This window comes from Recurvomyces mirabilis, assembly GCF_035927965.1.
Source record: "Recurvomyces mirabilis strain CCFEE 5264 chromosome Unknown scaffold_23, whole genome shotgun sequence".
Taxonomy (NCBI): domain Eukaryota; kingdom Fungi; phylum Ascomycota; class Dothideomycetes; order Mycosphaerellales; family Teratosphaeriaceae; genus Recurvomyces; species Recurvomyces mirabilis.
In genome coordinates this window covers 67,294-91,439 of record NW_027041957.1, presented here as the reverse complement: position 1 = coordinate 91,439, position 24,146 = coordinate 67,294, and the positions used below count along the sequence as shown (strand labels likewise).

The 24,146-nt window shown below is 53.4% G+C and overlaps 11 protein-coding genes across 11 annotated transcripts; 7 read left to right on the top strand and 4 right to left on the bottom strand.

The window, feature by feature from the left end:
* Positions 1–588: 588 nt before the first annotated feature.
* On the top strand, positions 589–1,107 carry LTS14_007937 (uncharacterized protein; the record flags this gene model as incomplete). The annotated part of the gene is made up of 1 exon (XM_064840626.1): positions 589–1,107. The coding sequence occupies one exon, from the start codon at positions 589–591 to the stop codon at positions 1,105–1,107; it is 519 nt and encodes a 172-aa protein (XP_064691657.1).
* A 339-nt stretch (positions 1,108–1,446) lies between these two features.
* LTS14_007936 (uncharacterized protein) lies at positions 1,447–2,118 on the top strand (the record flags this gene model as incomplete). Its single annotated transcript, XM_064840625.1, has 1 exon — positions 1,447–2,118. One exon carries the CDS (start codon positions 1,447–1,449, stop codon positions 2,116–2,118), a length of 672 nt encoding a protein of 223 aa, XP_064691656.1.
* Positions 2,119–2,858: 740 nt separating this feature from the next.
* Positions 2,859–5,153, bottom strand: LTS14_007935 (uncharacterized protein; the record flags this gene model as incomplete). Its single annotated transcript, XM_064840624.1, has 1 exon — positions 2,859–5,153. One exon carries the CDS (start codon positions 5,151–5,153, stop codon positions 2,859–2,861), a length of 2,295 nt encoding a protein of 764 aa, XP_064691655.1.
* A 1,812-nt stretch (positions 5,154–6,965) lies between these two features.
* LTS14_007934 (uncharacterized protein) lies at positions 6,966–8,085 on the bottom strand (the record flags this gene model as incomplete). Its single annotated transcript, XM_064840623.1, has 2 exons — positions 6,966–7,962; positions 8,015–8,085. The coding sequence occupies 2 exons, from the start codon at positions 8,083–8,085 to the stop codon at positions 6,966–6,968; spliced, it is 1,068 nt and encodes a 355-aa protein (XP_064691654.1).
* A 1,202-nt stretch (positions 8,086–9,287) lies between these two features.
* LTS14_007933 (uncharacterized protein) lies at positions 9,288–10,985 on the top strand (the record flags this gene model as incomplete). The annotated part of the gene is made up of 1 exon (XM_064840622.1): positions 9,288–10,985. The coding sequence occupies one exon, from the start codon at positions 9,288–9,290 to the stop codon at positions 10,983–10,985; it is 1,698 nt and encodes a 565-aa protein (XP_064691653.1).
* A 548-nt stretch (positions 10,986–11,533) lies between these two features.
* LTS14_007932 (uncharacterized protein) lies at positions 11,534–12,295 on the top strand (the record flags this gene model as incomplete). Its single annotated transcript, XM_064840621.1, has 1 exon — positions 11,534–12,295. The coding sequence occupies one exon, from the start codon at positions 11,534–11,536 to the stop codon at positions 12,293–12,295; it is 762 nt and encodes a 253-aa protein (XP_064691652.1).
* Positions 12,296–13,205: 910 nt separating this feature from the next.
* LTS14_007931 (uncharacterized protein) lies at positions 13,206–14,256 on the top strand (the record flags this gene model as incomplete). The annotated part of the gene is made up of 2 exons (XM_064840620.1): positions 13,206–13,981; positions 14,040–14,256. 2 exons carry the CDS (start codon positions 13,206–13,208, stop codon positions 14,254–14,256), a joined length of 993 nt encoding a protein of 330 aa, XP_064691651.1.
* A 307-nt stretch (positions 14,257–14,563) lies between these two features.
* LTS14_007930 (uncharacterized protein) lies at positions 14,564–17,179 on the bottom strand (the record flags this gene model as incomplete). The annotated part of the gene is made up of 2 exons (XM_064840619.1): positions 14,564–16,576; positions 16,850–17,179. 2 exons carry the CDS (start codon positions 17,177–17,179, stop codon positions 14,564–14,566), a joined length of 2,343 nt encoding a protein of 780 aa, XP_064691650.1.
* A 1,013-nt stretch (positions 17,180–18,192) lies between these two features.
* On the bottom strand, positions 18,193–19,153 carry LTS14_007929 (uncharacterized protein; the record flags this gene model as incomplete). The annotated part of the gene is made up of 2 exons (XM_064840618.1): positions 18,193–18,983; positions 19,054–19,153. The coding sequence occupies 2 exons, from the start codon at positions 19,151–19,153 to the stop codon at positions 18,193–18,195; spliced, it is 891 nt and encodes a 296-aa protein (XP_064691649.1).
* Positions 19,154–20,016: 863 nt separating this feature from the next.
* Positions 20,017–22,620, top strand: DNM1 (Dynamin- GTPase protein; the record flags this gene model as incomplete). Its single annotated transcript, XM_064840617.1, has 3 exons — positions 20,017–20,064; positions 20,125–20,175; positions 20,230–22,620. The coding sequence occupies 3 exons, from the start codon at positions 20,017–20,019 to the stop codon at positions 22,618–22,620; spliced, it is 2,490 nt and encodes an 829-aa protein (XP_064691648.1).
* Positions 22,621–23,083: 463 nt separating this feature from the next.
* TFS1 (carboxypeptidase Y inhibitor) lies at positions 23,084–24,012 on the top strand (the record flags this gene model as incomplete). Its single annotated transcript, XM_064840616.1, has 3 exons — positions 23,084–23,208; positions 23,272–23,864; positions 23,975–24,012. The coding sequence occupies 3 exons, from the start codon at positions 23,084–23,086 to the stop codon at positions 24,010–24,012; spliced, it is 756 nt and encodes a 251-aa protein (XP_064691647.1).
* Positions 24,013–24,146: the final 134 nt, after the last annotated feature.

Genomic DNA, 24,146 nt, shown 5'->3' with positions numbered 1-24,146 from the left:
GTCGTGACGGAGGATCTTAAAACGTAGACTTTTACGAAGTATGGATATGCGGGTAGCGAGTGTGAGTCGTCAATGACGTTGAAAAGAATGAGGAACCGTTTGTTTGTGCTGCAGAAGAAGAGGAATGCTTGGAATCTCAAACAGAAGAGGGAGGTTTGTTCGCCAAGGCGCGTGGTTTATGCAGGCGAGCTGGGGTGCGTGGCCCACTTTGCAACGGCCGAATCTTTCCTTGGGCGACGAGTAATGCAGGTTTCGCTTAGGGTGAAGTCTGTTGGTCTAGGCTGAGCTTCTTTTCTTGTAATAAGAGCTCGCAATGTTATTACAGCCACCCACCAGTCAGATATTATGAGACATCCTATAGCGTCGTTAGAGCAGTCGAAGTACCAGCTCATCTGATGCTGGTAAAGTCGAACGGGACCACGTCTAGATGCTGCAGCCATACCTCCGTGAGCATGATGCCGCCTCATCATGCAAGCCTTGCAGGCTGAGCTGCAACACAACCTCGTCTGCGTATCATTGACCACGACAGTTTGAACCTGCATCACCGGGGAAGGATCTCGTCAGAAGGTGTTGTAATGGCCCAGCGGTATGGCTTACGCATATGAGCCACTCGATTTGACGAAACAAACGATCAGACTGCTGAAGATCTTGCCTAGGACGCACGACGAGGTGATCAGTCTTTTGCTAGAGGTTGTCGACCTTCAGGGTATTCAGGGCGGCTACGACGCAATATCTTACGAATGGGGTCCGGAGAGTAACCAGCAGCTCATATCAGTCAACGGCAAAGATCTGATGATTCGTCACAATATATGGCGTTTCCTCCAACACTGTCGGGACATTGAGTTTGCACATCAGCATCATGAGCGTCTCTGGATCGATGCCATCTGTATCGCTCAGCAAAACGTTCAAGAACGAAACCACCAAGTCATGCAGATGAGCGAAATCTTTCGAGGAGCCCGTCAGGTGATCGCATGGCTCGGCACTGCCAGTATCGAGACGAATGTACCGCCAAATGCCTACGAGTGCATTTATGATCTCCATCACGGCAGGACGATGTCTATGTCAGGGCCGAAACCCAGTCACGAAGCTGAGGCAAGATGGCGTTAGCAACTATGCCAGTCCACGCAGCGTATCATGGACGACGTCCGTCTGCTGTTTTCAAATCGTTACTGGCGGCGCCTGTGGGTCGTTCAAGAGGTGCGATTGGCTAGGAAAGCTGTCTTTGTGACCGGGACATCGTGTGTGGACGTCAAGCTCCTCAGGTACATTGCATCGCTTGTTCAGAACGACCGCTTGACAAGCATGGATGTTGGAAATGACCAGCTCGACCCTCTCAGGTTTGTTTGCTCGCCAACCTCAACAGGTGAACGCCTCGACTCGCTTGTGGCAAGGTGTCGCAACCTTCAATGCCGCGAGCCATTGGACCGTATATACGGATTACTTGGCATGGTCAAGAATGGTCAATCCTTTGTGGTCGACTATGCTTCGGCGACCTCTGAAGTGCTCATGCGAGCAGTTGTATTCACGCAGAGGCAATCCGACAATGTGTTTTGCTGGTTCGACGTGTTCGAGACTTTTGCCACGTACCTTGGATTGGGGCATGTGCCACTCGCGCCACTGGTTACGGAGAGCGCGGAGAATGAGAACCCGAAGTTTCATATAACTCTGACCAGGCCAGAGACTCTTCATGAGGGTTCTGCCTCTTTCTGGACGAATGCGACCTCCACGACGTCTGCTACGGTCCGGCGCGAATCTACTGACCCTCCAATCGAATGGATGAGCTTCGGATTGCGGCAAGGCCGAACAAGGGTGAGCTTCTATGTAAGCCATAGTGGTGTCTGGACCGCAGCCTCTGAAGGGAGCACGCGTAGCAGATCTGAAACGACCCGTCTAGAACGCTTCAGTGAGGTCGTAACATTTGAGCAAGTGCGCATGCAGCAGACATTATTACAGTCGTATGAGGAGGATACCGAGCATCAAGAAAGTACCCCTGGATTGGAAGGTCCGATCGACGCGGAGGTCAAAGCCATGGAACGAGATGACTGGAAGGCACCGTGCTCCTACCTAGCGATGGTCGAAATTCACGACTATCGCATCTGGTTGCGACAGCGTCGGTGAGATCCTCGTTGCGATCCGGTATAGCGGGTGGAAAGTCATGGCCCGGTGGCTCGCCATCATCCTGGCCAGATGACTTGATATTACTGGCTGGATCAGGCAAATGTGTGGTTATAGCACGATGGCTGATTGATATCAAGCAATGAGATAGTGGTCTGCAAGAATCGATGACAAGTATCAAGGTCGAGATGCGGCGTGCCACACAGGTTTCGTCAAACTAGCTGATGGTATCACGGTGTCTTCGGCACGTGCTATCAGCTGAGTTGTCGTGGTGTCGTTTGTTTTGAGAGTGGACGCAAGGCAGGCTATGGCTTCGAGAGCGTTCGTGAGTAGTATGTACTCAAGATCAGACTTGACGTCGCTGCTTCATGGTGGACAGTGCCAGGGATAGGAGGCTATCACGCCTGCGGATTTTAGTAATACCTATAGTTCACTCATACAACCTACGTTACCTCCGAGAAATCGAGTTTTCGCGCCGGACCTCCACCTCGTTCTGTTCCGTCCTTCCATCCTACTCAGATGTTCAAAGGCTTTGCAAACGCCATGTCAGTCCCGTTCACAACACAAAGCAAAAATACGCCAGCGGTCATGCCTGCCTATGCTGCTACACGGTCTGTCGTTCCCGGGATCCAGTTTTGTACCCAGCCATTCCCAGCCTCTATACCTCGCACGTGCCACGATAATAAACCACACAAACACGCACGAGCCCCAATCGCACTTCCATGCTGGTTCCGTGAAAGCGATCAAATAGCCCAACTACCCCTCCTCGCACCAGTACCCCACTGGCTCGCCCTCTGGTCCGTAGGAACCATGTCCTTCTCCTGCCGCGCCCACTCCCTAACATACAGCCTCAACGCCTGCCATCGGACACAACTCTCCTTCTCCACGCCCTCACCGCCTCCACCTTCAAAATCCGGACCAAGCCGGATATACCCCCTTGGCAGACTCTTCGCCTTCCGATCATCCTCCCGCAACTGCTTGATCGGGATCCGGCTGATCTTCGAGAGCTCTTCGTCAAAAGGTCGTGCTAATGAAGGGTAGCCGAGCGAGAGATAATTGTATATCTGGGTGATGAAGGAGTTCGGGTATTCTTTCTCCATAGTGGCGTCTAGAATTTGTTCGGTATTGAGCATACCATCCAGACGGTTCAGGTTCGCACTACTGCCGAACCCTCTCGGTGGCGTCGGAGGCGTCTGGATCCCGAGACCAGGCGATAGTGCAGGCGCGGGGACGGCAAAAGATTGCTCGAAGGGATTGTAGCCGCCTTCGTTTGCCATCGGCGTCAGGAGACCGGTGGGACCAGTGATGGCGGAAGGTGGCGCCAAGCCATTCGGAGTAGCATGTCCGGCAGAGTCATCCTCGATGCAAAAGCCGCCCCAGAGACCTCTCTTAGGATCTTGGGAGCCTTTTGCGCTGCCCGCGGCACTTGTGATCGTGACCTCTCGCTCGGGTGGAGCCGACCATAGTCCTCCTTCATCTCCGTCCTCTGCTTGCGAGTCGGCGTGTTCGGTCAAGTAGCACATCTGGTTGCGAAGAACAGTCGAGCCTTGGGTGACGTCGAAACGTGCAGGCTCTGGTGAAGGACAGCGTGGAAAGACGAGGTCGTTGCCGAGCATAGGGGGTCGGGCTCGATCACGCATTGATCGCATTTCCTCGTCTTGTTTCTCCAGGCCGTAAGTCTGAGCGGGATTCCACCAGGGTGACTGGGTCATCTGTTCTGTTCGTTTCTTTGTCGACTTTGCTGCATTGCGTTCCTGTTCTAGTTGTTCTGCATGTCTTTGCATTTCCATTTGTTCCCAGTTCACCTTGGCTGTGCTTTCGCGCCTTGCTGCCATTTCTAGCAGTAGTTCGTCTTCGAAGTCGTAGGTCACGGGACGGTCTTCTATCTCCATCTCGTCGCTTCCTTCATCGATATCCATGTAATGCTGCACTGGCTCATGGTAGTCCGAGTTTGGGAAAGCGTCAGCTGCGAGCTCGCGCAGAAGTCGTTGCTGCGCCTTCTGTGCTTCGAGCTGCCGCAGATAGTGTGTAAAAGACTCGTCGACCGACTCACGTATGCGTGTAGCATGTTTATGCCCACCTACACCGTTCGTGAAGGAAGAGTCGGAAACAGTGATCGGCGAGCCTTTGTCCGGGCTGGAGGAGAGCGAAGACATGATGCTACCACGCTCACTCTCCGAGCTCTCGATGGTATCTAGTTCCGGACATCGAAATGAGTGGCTGCGCGTGCTCACCACAGATGGACGTCTGGCTGGTGCACTGCCATCCAAAGGAGCCAGCTCTCTTCGCAACTCTTGTGGTATATCGAGACAATGCGGTTCATCCAGCTCCGTACCATCCTCACTTTCGTTTGCTGGAGTCTTGTCGCCACGAATATGCCGTCTGTGCTCTTGAGCATGCAGGTGGTGTCCAGACTCCGTCTTCTCTGATTGATCAAGCCCTGAACCATCGTCTCCCGCACGTCGTGATCTTGATGCGGTATCTATCAAGATAGGTGCGAACTTCCGGACCGTCCTCTGCTTGCCAACGGCCTTGGGTGCGACATCCTCAGCGTCAGTCGGCGACTTTCTTCTCGTACGATAGATGGTCTCCACGGGCTGCGGCAAGAACTTGATATGTGGCTTCCCATGCTCAGTCTTCTCCTCTTTGCTACTCCTTGATGAAGTCTCCTCGACCTGAGGTGCAAAGCGTCTTGGCTTCGACTGTTCAGATGACGCTTTCCGGTCCTTGCTACTCTTGTGCTCCGTTTCCACAGGCTCCACAGCAAAACGGCGTGGCTGTGGCTTACTATCTGACTGACCTCGGTCCTTGCTGCTTTTACGCTCCGTCTCAACGGGCTCGACAGCAAACCGTCTCGGTTCAGACTTCACCGGCTCTGCTTTACGATCCTTGGATGATGTAGCAGAAGTTTCGACAGGCTCGACGGCAAAATGTCTTGCCTTTGTAGTCTCATCCTTCTCAGGCAAAGGCTGACGCCTATCCTTGGAGGATTTGGTGGAGGTCTCAATGGGCTCAGGCGTGAAGCGTGAGGGAGCCATATCGCGAGTCGAAGGGCACAATGCCCGGTCGAACTATGACTACTGCTTGCATACGCCTGTCGTACGTCTGCTAGGGGGGCCGACCAGGCCAGTAGACGAAGATAGGGAGGAGATAGAAGGTGGTGCGTGTGACCCGGGCTTGTTGAGGAGATACAGTGCGACGTTGGCGGCTGAGTGTGTCTTTGTATTTGCCGACGGAGCGTTGGTGGTCTGGTGGGTGATACAGCGTCTCGACTGCTCACGCGACTTTTTCTGGTTGTGGTTGTCTTCAATCGCTCAACGTGCCCACGTCATGCTCCCGCAGCAGCCGAGTTGAGCAGAGTGGAGTTGAGCTTGCTGCTTCTTCTGCTCAGATTAGCCTCACACGACACAGTGATGCTCTACGGCGATCAAGGCAATGATGGCAGCAGAGTACCCAGTCGGTAGTGGAGAAGATGTCTTGGAACCAGGCAAGTAACAATGGGAGCAACAGCAGAACCACGTGCAATATGTGAAGATACCAATCCGGCCCGTGCACCTGTATCAGCATAAGAACGCGCCTCTAGTACAGTAAAAGAATCAGGGTTCATACACCGACATGGGCGGGTGGGCGGAATCGCACAGCCATTCTGCTCTACATCCCACCTTGATTTCGTGACCTTCACGATACTTTTGGCGTTGCTGGCGTGGAGAAGTGGAGCGCAGAGTGCGCTCAACCATCGGAATCGCGCCGATCTCCTGGTGGCGTGGGTCAAACATGCAACATTCGAGACCTTTCACCAAGAGTTTCCGCCAAGAAGGAGATCGACTAGGCCTTTGTTCCTGTGTCTGATCAGTCTGCTCCTGCTTCGCCCGTGTTTGCCCTCTACGACAACAATCCTTTGGTCCGCTACATCAAGCTCGAGGCACTTCACACTACCTACAGACGGAAGACGTGAAGTCATGCACAGCCAAACCTAATCAGACCGCTCGACCAGCAGTGCATACATGACTTGATCAGACACGCCTCTCAAACAGCCCCGAGCTCCATACTCGTGCTTCCCCGATGCAGGCACAGTCTCACAAGCAGTCTTGTCTCAGCCATCACATGAAGGACTGCAGACCGACTACGAGTATTTCCTAAGAATGACCTCAAGACTTTATCTTGCTTTCACAGGACATTGTCCATACCAGATCTTATGCCGTGTCAGTAGTTCACGACATGCATAACAAGAGTTACGAGCTCTTCCGATTAGATCAGTTCTACCTGGAGCTGTCCTGTCAATCGGAGCTAGACGGCCCATTATTGGCAGTCGGCATCATGCTCGAGACTCGAGGTACTTCACACGGAGGTCGGAGGTCAACCACTCAGCACAGCTTCTGGTACACCTCGCCATATGCACTCCGCAAAGGATATCAGCTACCGCCCGTCGGACCGGAGTGGGATGTATGCGAAGTGTACATACGATTGACCTTCATCGAGAGCAAATGCCTAGCGCACCGCATAGCTTCGGGACAAGTCGGGAGCATCAGGCACTGTTGCATTGAACTCCCACTCACGTCACATATACCGCAGTGAGGCATGAGATGAACAATGACCTCTCCAATAAGCTGCTTAGGCTCAGACTGGTAGGTCACCAGCTACGAGAAAGCCAATCGGGATGATGTGAGGTGAAGGAGATCTTATCGTGATCAAGTAGTATGTGATGGTACAGATATATTCGTCCATGGGTATACTCGGCGACAAGCAGCAAATCGACACAAGTAGTGATACAGCCACCCCCCCCAGGCGCTTTCAAGTACCTTCAAAACACCCGAACACCCGCGCTAAACCCCAAACAAAAGACGCTCTTCTCATCTTCTACTCTTCACAGCAACCTTCATCATGGACAAGATCTCCTGATTAGAGCCGCTCTCCGCCGCACCAAGCGGAGTCTCCCACTCATCGTTCTTCCGCAAAGGATCAGCTCCCCATCTCAGGAGCACCTCCACGATCTCGGCTTTCTCAGCTTGGACCGCGCAGTGCAAGACCGTACTCCCATCCGCTTGTGTCTGATCCTTGTCCGCTCCGGCTTCGAGCAGCAATTCCATGATCTCGCCTCGGTTCGGCCAGACAGCCCAGTGGGTCGCACAGGCACCGATGAAGGATCGCTGGTTGAAGTCTGGCTTGTAGCTTAGGATCAAAGAGACCATAGGCGAAGAGCCGTACTTTACTGCGTACATCAGGGGTGTAGTGTTGTAGGCGTTGAAGCTGTTGACGTCCGCTCCTAGTTCTAGTAGATACCGAGTCATGTGCATATCGTCTGCGCGAATGGCCTTGTGGAGCGGTGAGCTGGAGGACTCGTTCACAGTCGGGTTCAGCTTGGCGCCTTGAGCGAGGAGATACTTGACGGCGTCGAGTTGGCCATGCCCTGTTGCGCCGGCTAATGGCGAGAGCGAGCCGGCTTTCGCGGGCTTGAAGGATTCGTAGAGAGCTGGGATGATGGTGCGAGAGTTCACATCAGCGCCCAGTGATAGCAGGAGCTTGATGTGCTCGAGATCACCTGCACAGGAGGCGGCGTAGAGTCGGTCGCCCAGCTTCCGCTTCTCCTTGGGTGGCACGGAGACGAGTGTTGGTGATGGTACTACGCAAGCGGAATCCACGCTTGGTGAGTCTGGAGGTGTTAGTGTAGTCGGTGAAGCCGGTGGACTCCATGATGATGTTGCGTCGCGGAAGAGTGGCGCTGCTGGAAGTTCGACTGGTGATCGTGACTTGGTTGATGGAGTTCTTGATGGAGGTTGGTAATCGTCTCGTGATAATGATCGGCCGGGCGCGCTGTTCCATTCTATGCTCCCAGCCCATATGCCACCTCTGTATGGTGTTAGTCGGTCAGATGTGCGAAGTGATTGTCATGAACTCGTACCTTCGCTGGATATTGTCGTTGAACTGGAAGGCGGCTCGATCGGCAAATGGAGTCTTGTCCCATGCAGACATGGTGTCATAACCCATCTTGCTACTGTATGGCTTCTGCCAGGCTGTGACATCTATTGTGCACGTCATGGAAGGAGATGGCCAACGATCTCGTTATAATGTTAACACACTAGCTATGTAGTGGGGGTCATGGTCGTGTAGATAGTGGGTCGATTCAGCTCGGGGGCGAAACTCTTCAAGGCTGACAGATTCCGAAACACGATCGTCAAAGTGATGAGCCAGTGAAGTGAAGTGGACAGTAGAGGAGCGATGTAGAGCGAGATATAGTATAGCAAGGAGGAGAAGTTCCAGACAACACCGCCAGACGAGAGGTGTGGAACAGCAGAGACATACCTACGAAAGATGCATCCCGCCCAGTTGCTTGCTGAGTACATGCAACTGTGCACTCGCAGGAGACCGGAATGTGGAGCGCCTCTACCATGCGCCACCGCGGTCAAGAGTCACAGTGGAGATGAAATGCTATGGCTCCAGACGATAAGAAGACATCGGTAGGCGTCAAGCCCGCCTTTTGGCTCAGCTGAGGGAAGAGGTTTGGTGTGGGAAGGCGGACGGTGCAGCGGTGTGTAGGATTGCGCTAGCCATGCGGAGTGTTCGTTAGCGTCAGCCTTATTGCTGCGTGGGTTGCAGGGATTGTGGAAGGGTTACATGCGGGAGGTGGTGTACTGTATTATTGAATGGTTCGGTAAGGACTCTGCAGTGGTGATATGTGATGTGGGCTATAGGGTCATGCAACCGTATGACTGCACCATTGTTCATTTGGAGGTCGGTTGATGGACTTTGATATGCTTGGCAGTTATGGTCTGCTGACTGCGCTTCCGGACCTCGCTACCACTCTTCCTCGCTCGTGGTCTAGACTAGAGCATAATTACTTCTAGACGATAAGAAGGAGACCGTTCCACGGTTCTGTTCCCCTTTGACTTTGAACAACTCGGCTCTCGTGATCTGAGGTTAGTCGCCGTTTGTGGATGCTTCGGAAATGCCGCTCGGTAAAGCTTGGCGCTCCTTCACATGCTCGGAAGAACTGACGGTGCATGAGCACAGCCACATCGCTTCACCTCTTGAATCGTAACAAGTCACCGCTTACTCCACTAATGCAGGTTCCGGCATGCTACACATCTGACGTGCAACCCTGCTCCACGGTGTAGCTTCCACGCTGACCGCCGGGCACATCATATCATCTTACGCTTAGCACTTTCTCCACCAGGATGCCGCTGCTCAAACTCAAGACTGGTGGAGCTGGGCAGGCATCGTCACAGCCATCGACGGGCGTACCACAGTCTGCCACATCAGCCGGGCCAAGTGCTACGTCGCCCGCGCCCAGCACAGCGAGCACGATCGGGCGACCGAAGTTGAAGCTCAAGGCATCACAACCACCGACTCCAGCCACCGAGTACCCCCCTTCTACTCTGCCGACAGTTTCCAGGAAGAATGCGGTCGCTGGACTGGCGGGTAAGAAGCGCGGTGCCAACGATGATATCTCACCAGCCACCAAACGCATTGCTAGTGGGCAGCAAGCGGTGCGGAAACCTTCGCTGAAGATCAAAGCACCCGCAGCGAAACCGCCGTATGCCGATCTATCAGCCACGACACCGTACAGTGCAGGTAGTGTCAATAAGCTGAAGCTTTCTGGTCCCAAGAGGAAGAGTACCGCACGTATCAAGGCACTCACGACCCACAATGTGAAGCGCGAGGTTCAGAAGCGAGAGACTGGGGTGGGGTATGATAGTGAGGACAGTGAACGTGAGGAGGATCCCGCTATCCAGCAAGGACTGGTGTTGCGTATGCAGCCGGGCGAGGATGCGGATTTGCTAAGAAATGCGATCGCAAATGGCAAGGTCGGGCTGAGCGAGGAAGGAGGGGTGGGTGTCAGCATCAAGTTTGTCACACCAGATTTACGGCGAGCTGTGGTCAAGGTCAAGGGCAGGATGTATGCTGCTGCGCTGGTGGATCTGCCATGTATTGTGGAGTCGATGAAAAGCTGGGACAAGAAAGGCTGGTGGAAGGTGGCGGACATCTGCCAGATGCTGCTCGTGCTGGGTCCGGTTAAGAGTGAGGCAGAGATCAGAGACTTCCCGCTACCGCGCGAGGTGAACAAGGAGACTATGCAGTATGCGCATGGCTTGACTCCTCCTATGCATCATGTACGGAGACGACGATTCCGCAAGCGTGTCAGTCACAAGCAGCTAGAAAATGTGGAAGAAGAGGTCGAGAGACTGCTGCGTGAAGACGAGGAGTGGGAGAGAGGCCAGGGTATGACTACGCACAATGAGTACAGCCAGGTGGAGTGGGATAGACTACAGAACGAGCCTGAGCAGCCTTACGATGATGATGAGATGGACGCGGATGGCGAGGCGATAGACACGATCGAGGACTATGATGATGGTTATGGACAGACGCCACAGGAGGAAGAGGCTGATGCAGCAGATCTCGAGGCTCAGCTGGCTGGTGCATTCGAGGAAGATGCTTTTGGTGAGACTTTCGCGGAGACCTTGACGAACTCGCCTGTACCTTTGACCGCGGGAGCAGAGACCATTATGACTGACGCTCCCGCCGTGTCAACACCGACAGCCGAAACACCGATTGCGGAAACACCAGCTGAAACACCGAGAGCGGGGACGGACGAGTCCGAAGAGTCCGACGAGGACGAAGACGACTACTCCGATGAAGACTCGCCCGATGTCGTGGACGAGGACGCGGCCGAGAAGGCTGCAGAGCGCGCACAGCAATTGGAGGAAGTTGCTGATCTGGAGAGGGAAATTGCTGCGGTCAGGACGAAGGCGAATGGAATGGGTAATATGTTGCTCAGACGTAGGGAGATGGAGAGGCTGGGGAAATTGGAGGAGGATCTGAAGATGAAGAGGAGTGCTTTTGGCTTGGCTGATGAGGATGATCAGGGCGAGTAGAGGGGAGTAGCTGTTGGAACGTCTCGCTCGTGCAGATGTACGACCACTTGATGCTCTCATTCTAATTCAGTGGGCAAGATCAAAGGACAGTTCACGCCATGATTGCATGTCCGGATGTAGTTCCATCGCGCTTGACATGCATAATCGTGTAATCTTCAAGCCGTGTACCGAAGCGAACTTCTATAGATGTACTGTCGTGTAATGTCTGCGATGACTATGGTGTACCGCATGACCATGGGAAGACGTGGCATGGAGACAAGACGGTATGGGCTTGTCAGCTTGAATACGATCCCCCCGACTTTGAACTGTTTTCAAGCTGCTGGAGACCGCCCCGGCGTTAGATTTGAGTACATCCGCTAGCGCGTCTCATGGCCAGCCAATCACAGCTTCACAAAACATAGGCTGTCACTTCTGTCTTCACTTCGACATTCACTCCCAATCAGCAACAACAAACGCTGCCGGCGCATCCCTCGAATCATGATACCACGATAACACGAGCTTCCACTCATCGCCACAACCATCGTCTATCATCTTGGCCGGCGACAAAGATGTCCCAATCCTCCGACCTCCACCGCGCACTCCTTCGACCATGTATAGCACAAAGTCTCCGTGCCGCCGGCTTCCATAGCACGCGACCAGCGGTTCTCGAGACTCTCACAAATCTAACGGAACGCTATCTCCTACTATTGACGTCGACAACAGCACGATACGCTTCACTCAGCCATAACGATTCCGTGCCGACGGTGACAGATGTCCGCATGGCAATGGCGGAATGTGGCGTCCTCCTCCCAGCCGAGGGAGCAGCGGAGGAAGAATGGAGGGAGATTATGAGGGTGCCTGTAGAAGTCATGGGTACTTCCGTCAAAGAAGGCGGCGAAGCACGAATGCGAGGGGAGAAGCGGAAACGCGAGGAGCAGGATTTGCGGGACGTGGTGGCCTTCACGAAATGGTTTGATGGGTCACAGCATGCGGAGATGAGGCGGGTGGCTGGTTTGGTGCCGGATTCTTCCACGTTGGTTGGCGGTGTGGGTGCTAGCGCGGGGCCGGTTGTGGGTGTGGGAGGTGGTGTTGTGCAAGCGGAGGACTTTTTGAGGGGGTTGAAGAAGAAGGGTGGGAAGGCGGGGGATGATGTGAGGTGGATTGGGACTGTGCTTGGGGAGGAGGGGGAGGGAAGGGAGGTGCTGGTTGAGGGTGGGCTGGTCCAGAGGGTTAGGGATTGGAGGCCCAAGGATGACGATGTTACTGGGCTGGTCAAGGATGCTCCTCAGGATGACACTTTAGCCGCGCCTGAAGTCGTGGCTGGCGATTGAGAATATTTAGGTAGTATGAATCCCACCCGCAGCATTCGCATTGCGTGATGCAACGTCCGAGAGGACGACGTCTACGATAGGCCTCTTCCTTAGCCTATCAGCAGAATTCAAGTCATAGACCAACTTTCGTTGCCGCCACAGCTATGCACGGAGCATGTACAGCTTGCAGCACACGTCACGAGACCATGGCCATACAGCAAGTCATATTGTCGCTTCAAATCGATAAGTCGCAGCCGTGTAGCTTTGATTAACCAATTCATATTTGCTTGGGTAGATTGGTATGGCGCAGATTGACGCTCTTCTTATGTCTGGAACATGATCGAGCGGTTCGCTATATAGTACACTGCAGCCGGTACGCTTTTTGCGCCGCGCTTACGGAGCGAAGTCTGGCGTGCAGCCACGTACCACCGCGATATGAAAGGCTCATACCCTAGCACCATTGCTTATGATACATGCGCAGAGGTTGTCAGACTGCTTTCACTGCATACATAAACAAGAGCTAGCCATTGGGACATCTGGTCATGTCAGATGATCCCTGGTCGTTCCGTCGACTTAATAGAGAGCATTTTGCTGCCGCGGCCCTAGCAGTATCTACGACCACGAGGCAGCAAGGCTCCGCCCAGCCAGCAGATTCTGGAAGTGGCGATGATGAAGAGCTGTCAGATGATGACTCTATCCACCCTAGAGATCTTGTCGCATCGGGTGGGGAGGAGAGATTGCAAAAGAAGTTCCTGAATAGATTGGCCGAGATACTGGCTAGACAGAAGACTCCGCCAGAAAGCAAGACACGAGGATCTTCGACGGATGCAGACCATGCGTCAGCGGCTATGTTGGGCTTTGATGGAGAAGTGCCATGCTTATATACTGGACGATCGAGATCAACGCTCCATTAGAAACGAGGTTTCTGAGCATGCTTATAGAAGGATTGTGCGCCATTCAAGCATGGCTCGAAGACCAACTCCGCCGACCCCCGGGTCGTCGTGGAGTCGCCGTGCCACAATCGACCCCAGCTGTGACATCTAGCGAATCGGTTGTCACCATTGCCAAGATGGGCCATCGGAGGCAGGATCATCAAAAAGAGCTGCTGACAGACAGCGTCAATGCTGCACATCGTGAGGAAATCCAACAAGCTCTCGGGCGTCGACTGAATCAGATATCTGCGATATGTCTGCCAGCTGACGACGAAACATCTCGTATTGTGAGTCTCGATGTTCGTGAGAACCTGGCGGGACCAGAGTGCCTGGGTGCAACCTCAAACGTTCCCGACTTTCGTCCCTTTTGGGGCGAGATACTTCATCTTGAGCAGGGTCACCAATTATGTAGCGTCGAGAATCAGGAGAACAAGGCGAACGAGGGGAACTATATGGTATTCTTCAACACCAGCGAAGATCTCTCTCCAAACAAGTGCATTGCAACGATGCTTCACATAGCCCAGGCGATGGAGACCACAGAAAATCGGCAATTCTGGAAAGGCGACGTCTTTGTCGTACGGTACAACGACACCGCGCCAGGCGGCGGCGCATTCTTGTCCCTTACTCCCGGAGCTGACATGCGAGAGGTCATCGGGAGGTATCTGCAGCACTCATGGGATGATCAAAGCCTAGAGAGGTTGCGTAAGTCGAAGCAAGACATGCTCGAGTCAAGTGAAAGCCACAATAGGAACCGAGAAATGATCCGCGCCCGTTTGTAAGCACGTAGAGCAAGTCGGAAAGCGGTCCACTAAGGTTGCTGACACTCGTAATAGGACTCCGTTGCAGACCGAAATTCTGGAGCATCTGCCGCTCGGACTCGAAGCCAGCCTGGAGAATCTAGCAATCTACGAAGGCGACTATGGAGCAATCACGGATACGTGGATGGAACCTTGCCGCGAGGATCCTTCTATGGTCAGCATTCATGTCTTGAAACGACTCGACGAGCTTGAGAAGGTAGGCTGGAGTGGATTTTCTGCCGAGCACCTCTGATATCCGCCGATTACCGACTCACTTTCTCGATTTATTCTGGAGTTAAAGCTGGACCTCAACAATTTGCTGGCACCACGGCGTTGCTCCCATTATTTGATATCGTATTGAAACTTCTGAGGTCGGTTGGCACGCTCCCTACTACGATATCTTGTATAAGTCACCGTGCCTTCTATTAGCTCAGCGATTCGAGTAAAGGCAGATTACGTACGTGGAAGACAGCGTGTCTACACTATAAATCAGATGTAGGAATCCCGGTCCAAACATATTCCAGTAGTCAAGCCGTCGAGTACTGATGTTGCACATGAATTCAGATGATAGCAAACCACTTCGACTGGATTGGCGATTCCGTGAAGCCGTCTGCCTTCCATTCAGACCAATCGCGCGGTGTAAGCTCGACAAGACCTACACGTCGGACATATTGCCCAACTCGTCTCACGATCATAATCTTGAGCATTCGACCCGATGCTCCCGTTATGATAGCATCGCATGTCTCTTGGAGCATTTTGACGGGTACAGCATGTTTATATTCGGTGGAGTACCTTTCCACCGTCCGAATTGCTTGGACTTCGTCCGCCGCGACTGGCTGCTTCTGCATCCATGGGACGTCGTTGGTGATCCAGCCTGACGTTGAAATGTAGACAGTCGGCGGGTTCCCGGTTATGTCCGTTCGCAGATCAAAAGTGATACCAAACCGAAATAGCATAGAAGCATCGGATTCCTCGTTGACCACACGGCATGGCCGGGACACCGTCCAGAGCCATAGGACGTCGAGCTGAGGGTCAGCTTGGAATGTTCCGGGGGTCGGCGCTTCGCAGTCGATCCAGATCGTCTTGCTGAACGTGCTGAAGGGTGGAGAGGGGGATCCTTTGGAAGCCTCTTGGACACTGCGGAATGAGATCTCGGATGTGATGTCAACCGTACCGCACCAGCCTCGAGTGGCAGGCTCTGGAAATACACGATCGGGAACGCTTGGTGGAATGTGCTCTGTGACATCCTTCATACTGCGAATATCGTATATAGCTGGCACGCCAAGGATGTGTCTTTCATGTTTCATCAAGGCAAAGCGATGTAGGTCTTTAGAGCTGCCGGGGAACAGACCAAATGAGTCTTTGATGTTGCCGTGGCTGAGGCGTGGGAGCCGGACGGATGCCCGACTCCACGAAGGAAAGCCAGGTCGAACGCCACTATGAGCCTTAGCCTCCTCAACGAAGGCGCGCCCCAATTCTGGAGAGAGAGCGAAATTGGATTTCTTGATGATAGGCTGCCAATGTAGAGCAGCGTTGAAGAAGGGTAGAGGAAGGCCGTGATGCAGATGAGATGCGCGCCAAGAATCAGATGCGTCTGTCGAGGCGTTGACGTAGCCTACTAAAGCCGCGACAGTGTCGTCTTCATTGCTAAGCCTTCGTGAACAGTAAGCCTCAAGCGCGTTAGAGTATAGCCTGAAGTCCGTCCTCAGCTTGGGCGAGGACCAGCCATCGACCCGAGCGGTGGTTTCCACGATCTTCGCACGTCCCTGAGACTCTCTCTGATACCAATCTCCAGTGGTAAGAATTACTTCGCGTGGCGTGAAGTAAACCCGAACTCTTGATAGTTGCGCCTCTTGGAAGGTCCAGCCCCTCGTATTCCATGCCGAAGATAAGACTGCTCGAGAGGGTACAGGCAGCTCAATGCCAGCATGGTAGTTCCTGGAATCACCACGAATTGCGACACAAGAGTCCAGCCGCGGAGAGATGCCTGGAAGCCCAGAGTCTGCATGGTCACCCGCAGCAGCCACAATTGTAATCGCAGCGCTTTCGTAAACCACATCCATTTGAGCGATAAGTGCTTGCTTTTGCGTTTGATTGACATGATCAATGCAGAAAGCGTCCGCCCAAAGGTAACGGTAGCCCATGTATTCTGTTGCTTTGAGAGCATCGCGGATCGTTCGGGGTAAGGCCGCCAGTCGGAGCGGCCCATCACTCACAGTATTCGACGACCGAGTGCATTGCGTGCCCCACACATAAGAGAGAGCTGCATACACCGGCGGCTTTGTAGCAGTAAACAAAGAGCACGTCTCTACGTCGACTAGCTTCAGCTGGCCACTTGAGCAGTGTTTTGACAAGCCCAGTGTCGGCGGTAAAGCCGAAGATGTGGAACTCATTGCTGCCCAAGCACCGAGAAGAGCCGGATCAATGACCTTGTCTGTGGTAAATCGAGCAGACGGGAACTGTTGTTCCTGCTCAGATGAATCAAGAGTCGGAATTGAAGCATTGCGCTGCGAAGTGGTGCCATCAGCCTGACATGATCGTCCAGAAGTCGAGACGTGTGGCGTACTAAACCTCTAAAGCCTGAAAAGTGTGAAGTGTCCATGATAAAGGTCCATCTCGAGCGCCAATGCCGTTGGCGTCTCTAGCAGAAGACAAGGCGCGAAGTTGAGAGTCTTCGTAGCAATCTTATCAATCAGCCGGTTGGAATGGTTCTCCCACCACGGTTCCTGCAATCCCATCATGTACCACCGCCGTTCGCTCAATTCTAGAGCCTCTCCAAACAGCAACGGATTGACTATCAAGCAGTCGAACACCAGTCGGCAAAGAGCACAGGTTGTGTAATTCACTTTCGCGTCTTGCGCTTTAGAGCCGCCCTGTGGTGCGGTCTCCGTAGTAAACATGGTGTGCAAGTCAATCGCGGCGCAGCTGGTGCACAACTGCGATGGCGACGGTGCTTCCACTCCGAGAGTCATCAGTGCATCTTCGCATTGACTGGGAGCAGATCCGAAGGATTTCGCAGCGTCAAAGCGAACAGCCATTAGTACGTTTTGCTGAGGTGAAATATCATCTTCCTCGTCATAGTCCACCGCCAACCCTGGCTCGAAAGGTGTCACAACAAGCCTGTATGAGCACCAGGCACGGTGCCATAGGTCTTGGCCAGGCTTTTCATGCTCCATCTGGGCTTGCAAGTCGCCAGACTCTTGTGACTTCGTCCGGACCGTAAGGCTGTAGGGCTCGATCAGCTTGGTCCGTGTTGAGGTCTTGACAGTATTTCCTGACTGTGACCATGCAGATATGAGCAGTACCCAGACCGAGCTCGATGCATAGCTGCACAAGGCCAGGCTGGAAGATGCTGCGAGCGGCCGCGCTTATCGACGAGAGTTGGGCTGTGTAAGAGAGTGCTCATTCGCAGCTTCAAGCATTTGCCATGGACCTCACTGTCTGCAATACAACATAATGCAGCCATTGGGCTCCAAACCATTGCTCCTGTGGCCACGTCGTGCTCAGTACTGCAATCGCGCAAGCGGCTGCTGCGGCTGAACAGGTGCCCGCCTCGCCCCGGACGCATTCCGAGCGGACGGCGCGACCTTGTGTCGGTGGGTGCGGCACCGGGCACTCGAACGAACGGGATCATAGTGCGTTGATGCTGATCATGATGGACCCATGAGAGAAGCACGAATGAGGGCGCCCCACCACTTCCACTCCGCACCGCCACGTGACTATTATCAGGTAAAGCAATCACTTTCTCAGCCTACATGTATTGAACCTCGTGCAAGCCTCACGACTGGATAGTCCTTTCAATGCAGAGGGCGAATGCTCTGCTGGCACCTATGAGCTGGCTTCGTCGTCAATGATCAGCACATATCTCCATCATTCACACACGATAGGTTAAGGAGACGAGTACAGGCCCAAGGCCCTGGGAGCAAAAGTATGCCATTCGTTCGTCTATGATATCGTGTCAACCAATCGCAATAAAGATAAATCTCAACTCCGGCTCGCTCGCTCGAACCTCACGGACAAAATCCAGAACCGCTGACATTGCCTCGCCTGCTCGCAGCAAAAGGGTATCATATGTTGCTAGAAGAAGAAAGAAACAACCGAATCGCATAGTACCGCCAGAAGCAAATCGCTCGCAACGCAGTCAATCAGAATTCAGGCTGTAGATGTCGTGACATCTTAATTCACCGCCTCACCCGTGAACGATCTCAGCAGCACAAAGCGCATCCGAGTCCGTCACGAAGCCCATGTTGGTCGCGACATTGTAATCGCACACCTCCTTCGCCCCAAGCACAGTCGTCATCGTGCCTGCGCAATCGCCGACCAAGATACAGTCCCAGCCCCAACTATATGCATCCGTCAGGGTACCAAGAAGACACTGGTCCGTGTTCACACCAGCGAAAAGCAAAGTCTTCTTCCCACTCTTGCGCAAGTACCGATGAAAAGGCAGTTGAGGTGACCAGAGTCCGGACATCCTCGCTTTGTCGAATCTTCGATCCTGCGGCTCCACGTATGGTTTCAGATCATCGAAGATATCCGCATTCCACGTCTTCTTAAACAAGCACCGCTCACCACCCTGCTCTTTCGGCAGTTCCGCGCCAAGACCGACATGCCAGCCGTGTCCCTTCTCATGGCTCAACGCTTTATTGAAACCTCGCGTCACGGCCGGCGGCATACGATTCAAATCCTGCTGATCGATACCCCAGTTGAGCCAGCATAGCTCTATCCCTTCTTTCCTGCATTTACTGATGACTTTGAGAAGCGGCTGTATCGTCTTGATCCCTTCTGCATGGTCGCGGAAAACGGGGTGCACGAAGAAATTCTGCATGTCGATTATGACGAGTAGTGTCTTTTCGGGATCGATCTCGACGCCTCGGTGGTTTCGGATGCCGTCGTCGGCGTCGACGGCTAGGCGGCGTTGGCTACCGCGGCTGAGGTCGAAGCGCCGGGTCGAGGGGTTGTAGAACCATTGGTCGTCGCCGCCTGGGAAGTGATGTTAGTGAGGTGTGGTGTTGGTGTGAGGGAGGGGCTCGTCAGAGGACTTGGTATGTACCAAAGGCGACATGGTCGTCGGTGTTGTGCTCGACCTCGGGAGTCGAGCCTCTGGAAGTGACGCCGTTGGTGGTGATGGGGTCAGTGGCCGATGGGGCCATCCAGGTGGGTGTGTTTCGGAGTCTCTGGAGCAGGGTAGTCGTCGCTTGGGGTAGCAAGTGTGTTCTCAGAGCACTGGCTATGATGGTCTATTTTGGTGGTGTGCAACAAGGTGGGGTGAGTAGGGTGGACAGAAATAGGACTGTCGCGTGCTGGTTGGGACGAAAGTTTTGGGCGAGGACGGTGAGGTGAGCAACGGCTATGAGTAACGAAACGATATAATGGACAGTGAGAGAGTATGAGTGTAGTATATGATGGGGTGGGAACAGTAAGAAATGGCCTTATCTATGTCTCGTCTCACCGCACTCGACTATTGGCATTCCGGCAAAGGGTCATCCTGATAAGGGCCGATGTGTTTGCTCTTGGGCGTAACACGACGGCTTGGCATGCCAGAACTCTGGGCTACTATCAGGCAGTAGATGTAAATCCTGATGAATTGATGGATGTATGGAAGACGGGAAAGAAGACCAGACGGGACGCATACGCATACATGTATTCTGTACCTGCATCTTGGTCAAGACGCGCCATCGCTCGCGTGCCTTTACCCGAAGCATGTGACGACGCCGGTGTTTCCTCGGCTCGAGCCAAACAAGCGAAGTGTGGCTGATGATGCGCAACCTCGCGCCGTGAACTTGTTGTATGCTTGGCCAAACACATGGGAAGTTGTTTCCTATTGCTTGGAACAATCGCCCACCCTCAGATCGACGACCCTGAAGACCTCGCCACCTCTCACCATACTCCATCGGACTCCCGATACCTCCTTCGGCGACGACCGGGAGTGTTTCGGCCAAGCTCAGGCCCTGAGCTAAGGTCACGTACCTGGAACAACCACGACCATCAACACTACCCGTGGCAATAGCACAAGATGACTGCCCTTGGAGAGAACCTCTTGGGGGTTGTCAATAAGTTACAGGTATAGCAATGCCAACAACGGCGCATAGACGACAAGTTGTAGCTCTAACAACACTCGAAGGACCTCGTCTTCAACACCATCGGCAACGACTCGCTTGATCTCCCACAGATTGTAAGCCTCACAACTACCGAACCCGGTCACATGCCACGTACTGACAGAATCTAGGTCGTCGTGGGCTCGCAGTCCTCCGGCAAATCCAGTGTCCTCGAGAACATAGTTGGCAGAGACTTCCTCCCTCGCGGTAGCGGCATCGTAACGCGACGACCTCTCATCCTCCAACTCATCAATGTACCATCCGAACGATCAGACAAAGACGAAGACCACGAAGTCCATGTGCCACATACTCCTGCCTCCGTAGCAGGCCAAGATGAGTTTGCCGAATTCAACCACATCCCTGGCCGCAGGTTCTACGACTTTGCTGAAGTGCGAAGGGAGATCGAGAATGAGACAACGAGGATAGCGGGAAACAACAAGGGTATCAACAGACAACCTATCAACTTGAAGGTCTACTCGCCGCATGTGCTGAGCTTGACCTTGGTCGATCTGCCTGGACTGACGAAAGTGCCCATTGGAGATCAGCCCACGGATATCGAGAAGCAGACACGAACATTGATCTCGGAGTATATTGCAAAGCCAAACAGCATCATCCTGGCAGTCTCGCCAGCAAATGTGGACATCGTGAACTCGGAAGCGTTGAAACTTGCGAGATGGGTAGACCCGACTGGCAAGCGCACGATCGGCGTGCTCACAAAACTTGATCTAATGGACCATGGCACCAACGCGCTGGACATCTTATCTGGAAGAGTCTACCCGCTCAAGCTTGGCTTCATTGGTGTGGTCAACAGGTCGCAACAGGATATCCAGACCAACAAGCCCATGTCGGAAGCTCTGTCCAACGAGCGGGAATTCTTCAGGATGCACCCAGCATACCGCAACATTGCTTCCAGATGTGGAACACAATTCCTGGCCAAGACACTGAACGTGACACTTATGGGACATATCCGCGAACGGCTACCAGATATTAAGGCGCGCCTGAACACACTCATGGGCCAGACACAGCAGGAGCTCGCATCGTACGGCACAGATGCGTTCACTGGCAAAGAACACCGAGGTTCGCTCATCCTTCAGCTTATGACACGATTTGCCACTTCTTTCATTTCCTCCATCGATGGTACGTCTTCCGAGATCAGCACCAAGGAGCTCTGTGGTGGTGCGCGCATATACTATATCTTCAATTCTGTCTTTGGCAACTCTTTGGAATCTATCGACCCTACGCACAACCTCTCTGTGCTTGATATCCGGACTGCGATTCGCAATTCTACCGGACCACGACCATCTCTCTTCGTACCAGAACTTGCATTTGATCTGCTCGTCAAACCACAAATCAAGCTATTGGAGATGCCCAGCCAGAGATGCGTGGAGCTAGTGTATGAGGAGTTGATCAAGATATGTCATACTTGCGGCTCTACCGAGCTATCACGATACCCACGACTACAAGGAAAACTTATTGAGGTTGTCTCGGATCTGCTGCGCGAACGACTAGGCCCGTCTTCTTCATACGTGGAGAGCTTGATCTCAATCCAACGAGCATACATCAACACTAACCACCCCAACTTTCTTGGCGCCGCAGCAGCTATGAGTAGCGTAATGCAAGACAAGCATGAACGAGACAAAAAGGCCGCAGCTGCTGAGGAGAAGCGGAAACGCGAGACTCGCAGACGGAAGGAGCTAAATGGTGTCAATGGAGTAGATACACCCGACGAAGAGGAAGAAGAATCTCACAACACAGTCTTACCAGTACGAGCAGTGGCCAGACCGGCTGCGGCACGAAGCATGTCCCCCGCCATTGGTCGCGACGGCCAACGATTAGGTCACCACGCTAACAGCATATCCGGCACCAACCCAGCCACAATGGCTGGACGCGACAGCTTCCTGAACTACTTCTTCGGCAAAGAGAATGGCCAACCTGGTCCTCTCCCAGGCCAAATGCCAGGTCAAAGTGCCGCAGGCGGTCTACCGGGTATTTCCAGCCGACACGTGAGCCAGAACATCGAACCCTCGATCGCAGCAAGTTTCAGAAGACCCGATAATCGCTTGTCGGCCTTGCCACCTGTCGACTATAGTAATGAGGACGGTATGGGTGGGATGATGGGAGGAGAAGAGAGTAATGGCCTGGTACGCTCCCCGCACTACGACATGCTCAGTCATCACCGAAATGATTTCACTGACATCAACGGTGTACAGGACGATCCCTCCGGCCCGGCCTTGACCGAACGCGAAGCCCTCGAGACCGAACTCATTCGCCGGTTGATCAGCAATTACTTCAATATCGTGCGAGAGTCCATCGCCGATCAAGTTCCTAAAGCGGTCATGCATTTGTTGGTGAATTTCTCCAAGGATTCCGTGCAGAATCGGCTGGTAAGTAAGTTGTATAAGGAGGGGTTGTTTGATGAACTGCTTTATGAGGATGATGCGGTGAGGGACGAGAGGGAGAAATGCGAGAAACTTCTGAACACTTATAGGGAGGCGGCGAAGATTATTGGGGAGGTGTTGTAGGGTGGGAGGTGGTCTGGGATCCTGGGTTCATGGGACTAGACCATTTCAGCTTGGTTCGAGGAGGTGGTGGGTCTGTGGGATGTGTATATTGTTTGCCTTCTCAGCTTAGAATGTACATCAGCGCTGGCCAGGGTGGTATGGTATGGTGGGTGGGGGATGCGGTGGTGGAGGCGTTTGAGCACTCTGCTAGGCTGCCGCTTCCTGTCCGTCAGCCGGCGCTTCTTCTGCATGTACGAATAGATGCCGCCTTATTCTGGTTATTGCTGTAGACAACCCCTTACCATGTACCATAGATCTTCTTCCATGTCATCGAGCGTGCTTGTCTTGTCTTGGTGTACCTTCCTCGTTTGGCTGCGGGGCAACCATGTTCACTAGCGCGTGCAGGCACCCGAGCTCTTTCTCTCTTTGATGGGCTTGACTTCACTACTACGCAGTCCACCTCAATTCCAATCAAGCGACAACGATGAAGGGATTAGTGCACCTCATGCTTGCTTTGACGGCGGGTTCAGTGGCCGCAAGCCCGTTGCATGATGTGCAGACGCCGCTAGCATTGGCCAGGCACGGAGCGAAGGTCGATCTCATAAACGAGTACGTTCGCTCTGAGTCGGTAGGTTTGTTCGTTTTCTGACTGACTGAGGAATACCGGTACAGACTCAAGAAAGCAGAGATCATACCTCAGATCCTCGACGACTTCGTGCCCGAGCTCACCGTCGCGGCGTTCTGGGATCATGCTACTGCTGAGGTCGGCAATACTGTCAATCCGGAGCTTACACAGAAGAGACCTAATCTGCAACTTATCGACTATATTTCGGATGACTTTGTGGCGACTACCCGATCACTGTTGGAGCCCAGCGTTCAGTTCACGGTTGCTTTGACCGACCCGGATGCTCCGAGTAGAGATGATCCGAAGTGGAGTCAGATGTGCCATTGGATTGCTACGAATGTGTCTTTGACTGAAATGGATTCATTCCGAGATCTCCTATCTACCAGACCTTACCAAGAAGACAACGCTTTAGTCGAGACTCAATTTAGCAAAGGCATGGTCACCATCATGCCATACAAGGCGCCTGGCCCGCCACCGAAGACGGGAAAGCATAGGTACATCTTCGTTGCTCTGGCGCCGAAGAATAGGACAACAGAGACGTTACGTTTGGTGAAGCCAAGCGATAGGCAGTACTGGGGCTATGGAAAGGAGGGTAAAGGGGTCAGAAACTGGGCGGAGGAGATGGGGCTCGTTGTGGTTGGTGAGTGTCTTGTTCGCAGTATCCGTCGTTGTACATCATCTGGATCAGGTGCCCTTGTGGCATTGAGCCCGCGCTGCCCAGCCTTCCTCGACATCGCTAATGCTTTGCAGGTGCCAATTTCGTATATGCGCAGAACAAGAAGCAATGAGACCATGAGGCTGGCACAACGTAAGCAGGTCGACTGCTGGTTTTGCGCACGACATTGCACACCACGCCTGCGGTTGACAACGCGCCCACTAATCGAGTGCCAAAACACTCACAACGTCAGATTGATGAAGCATG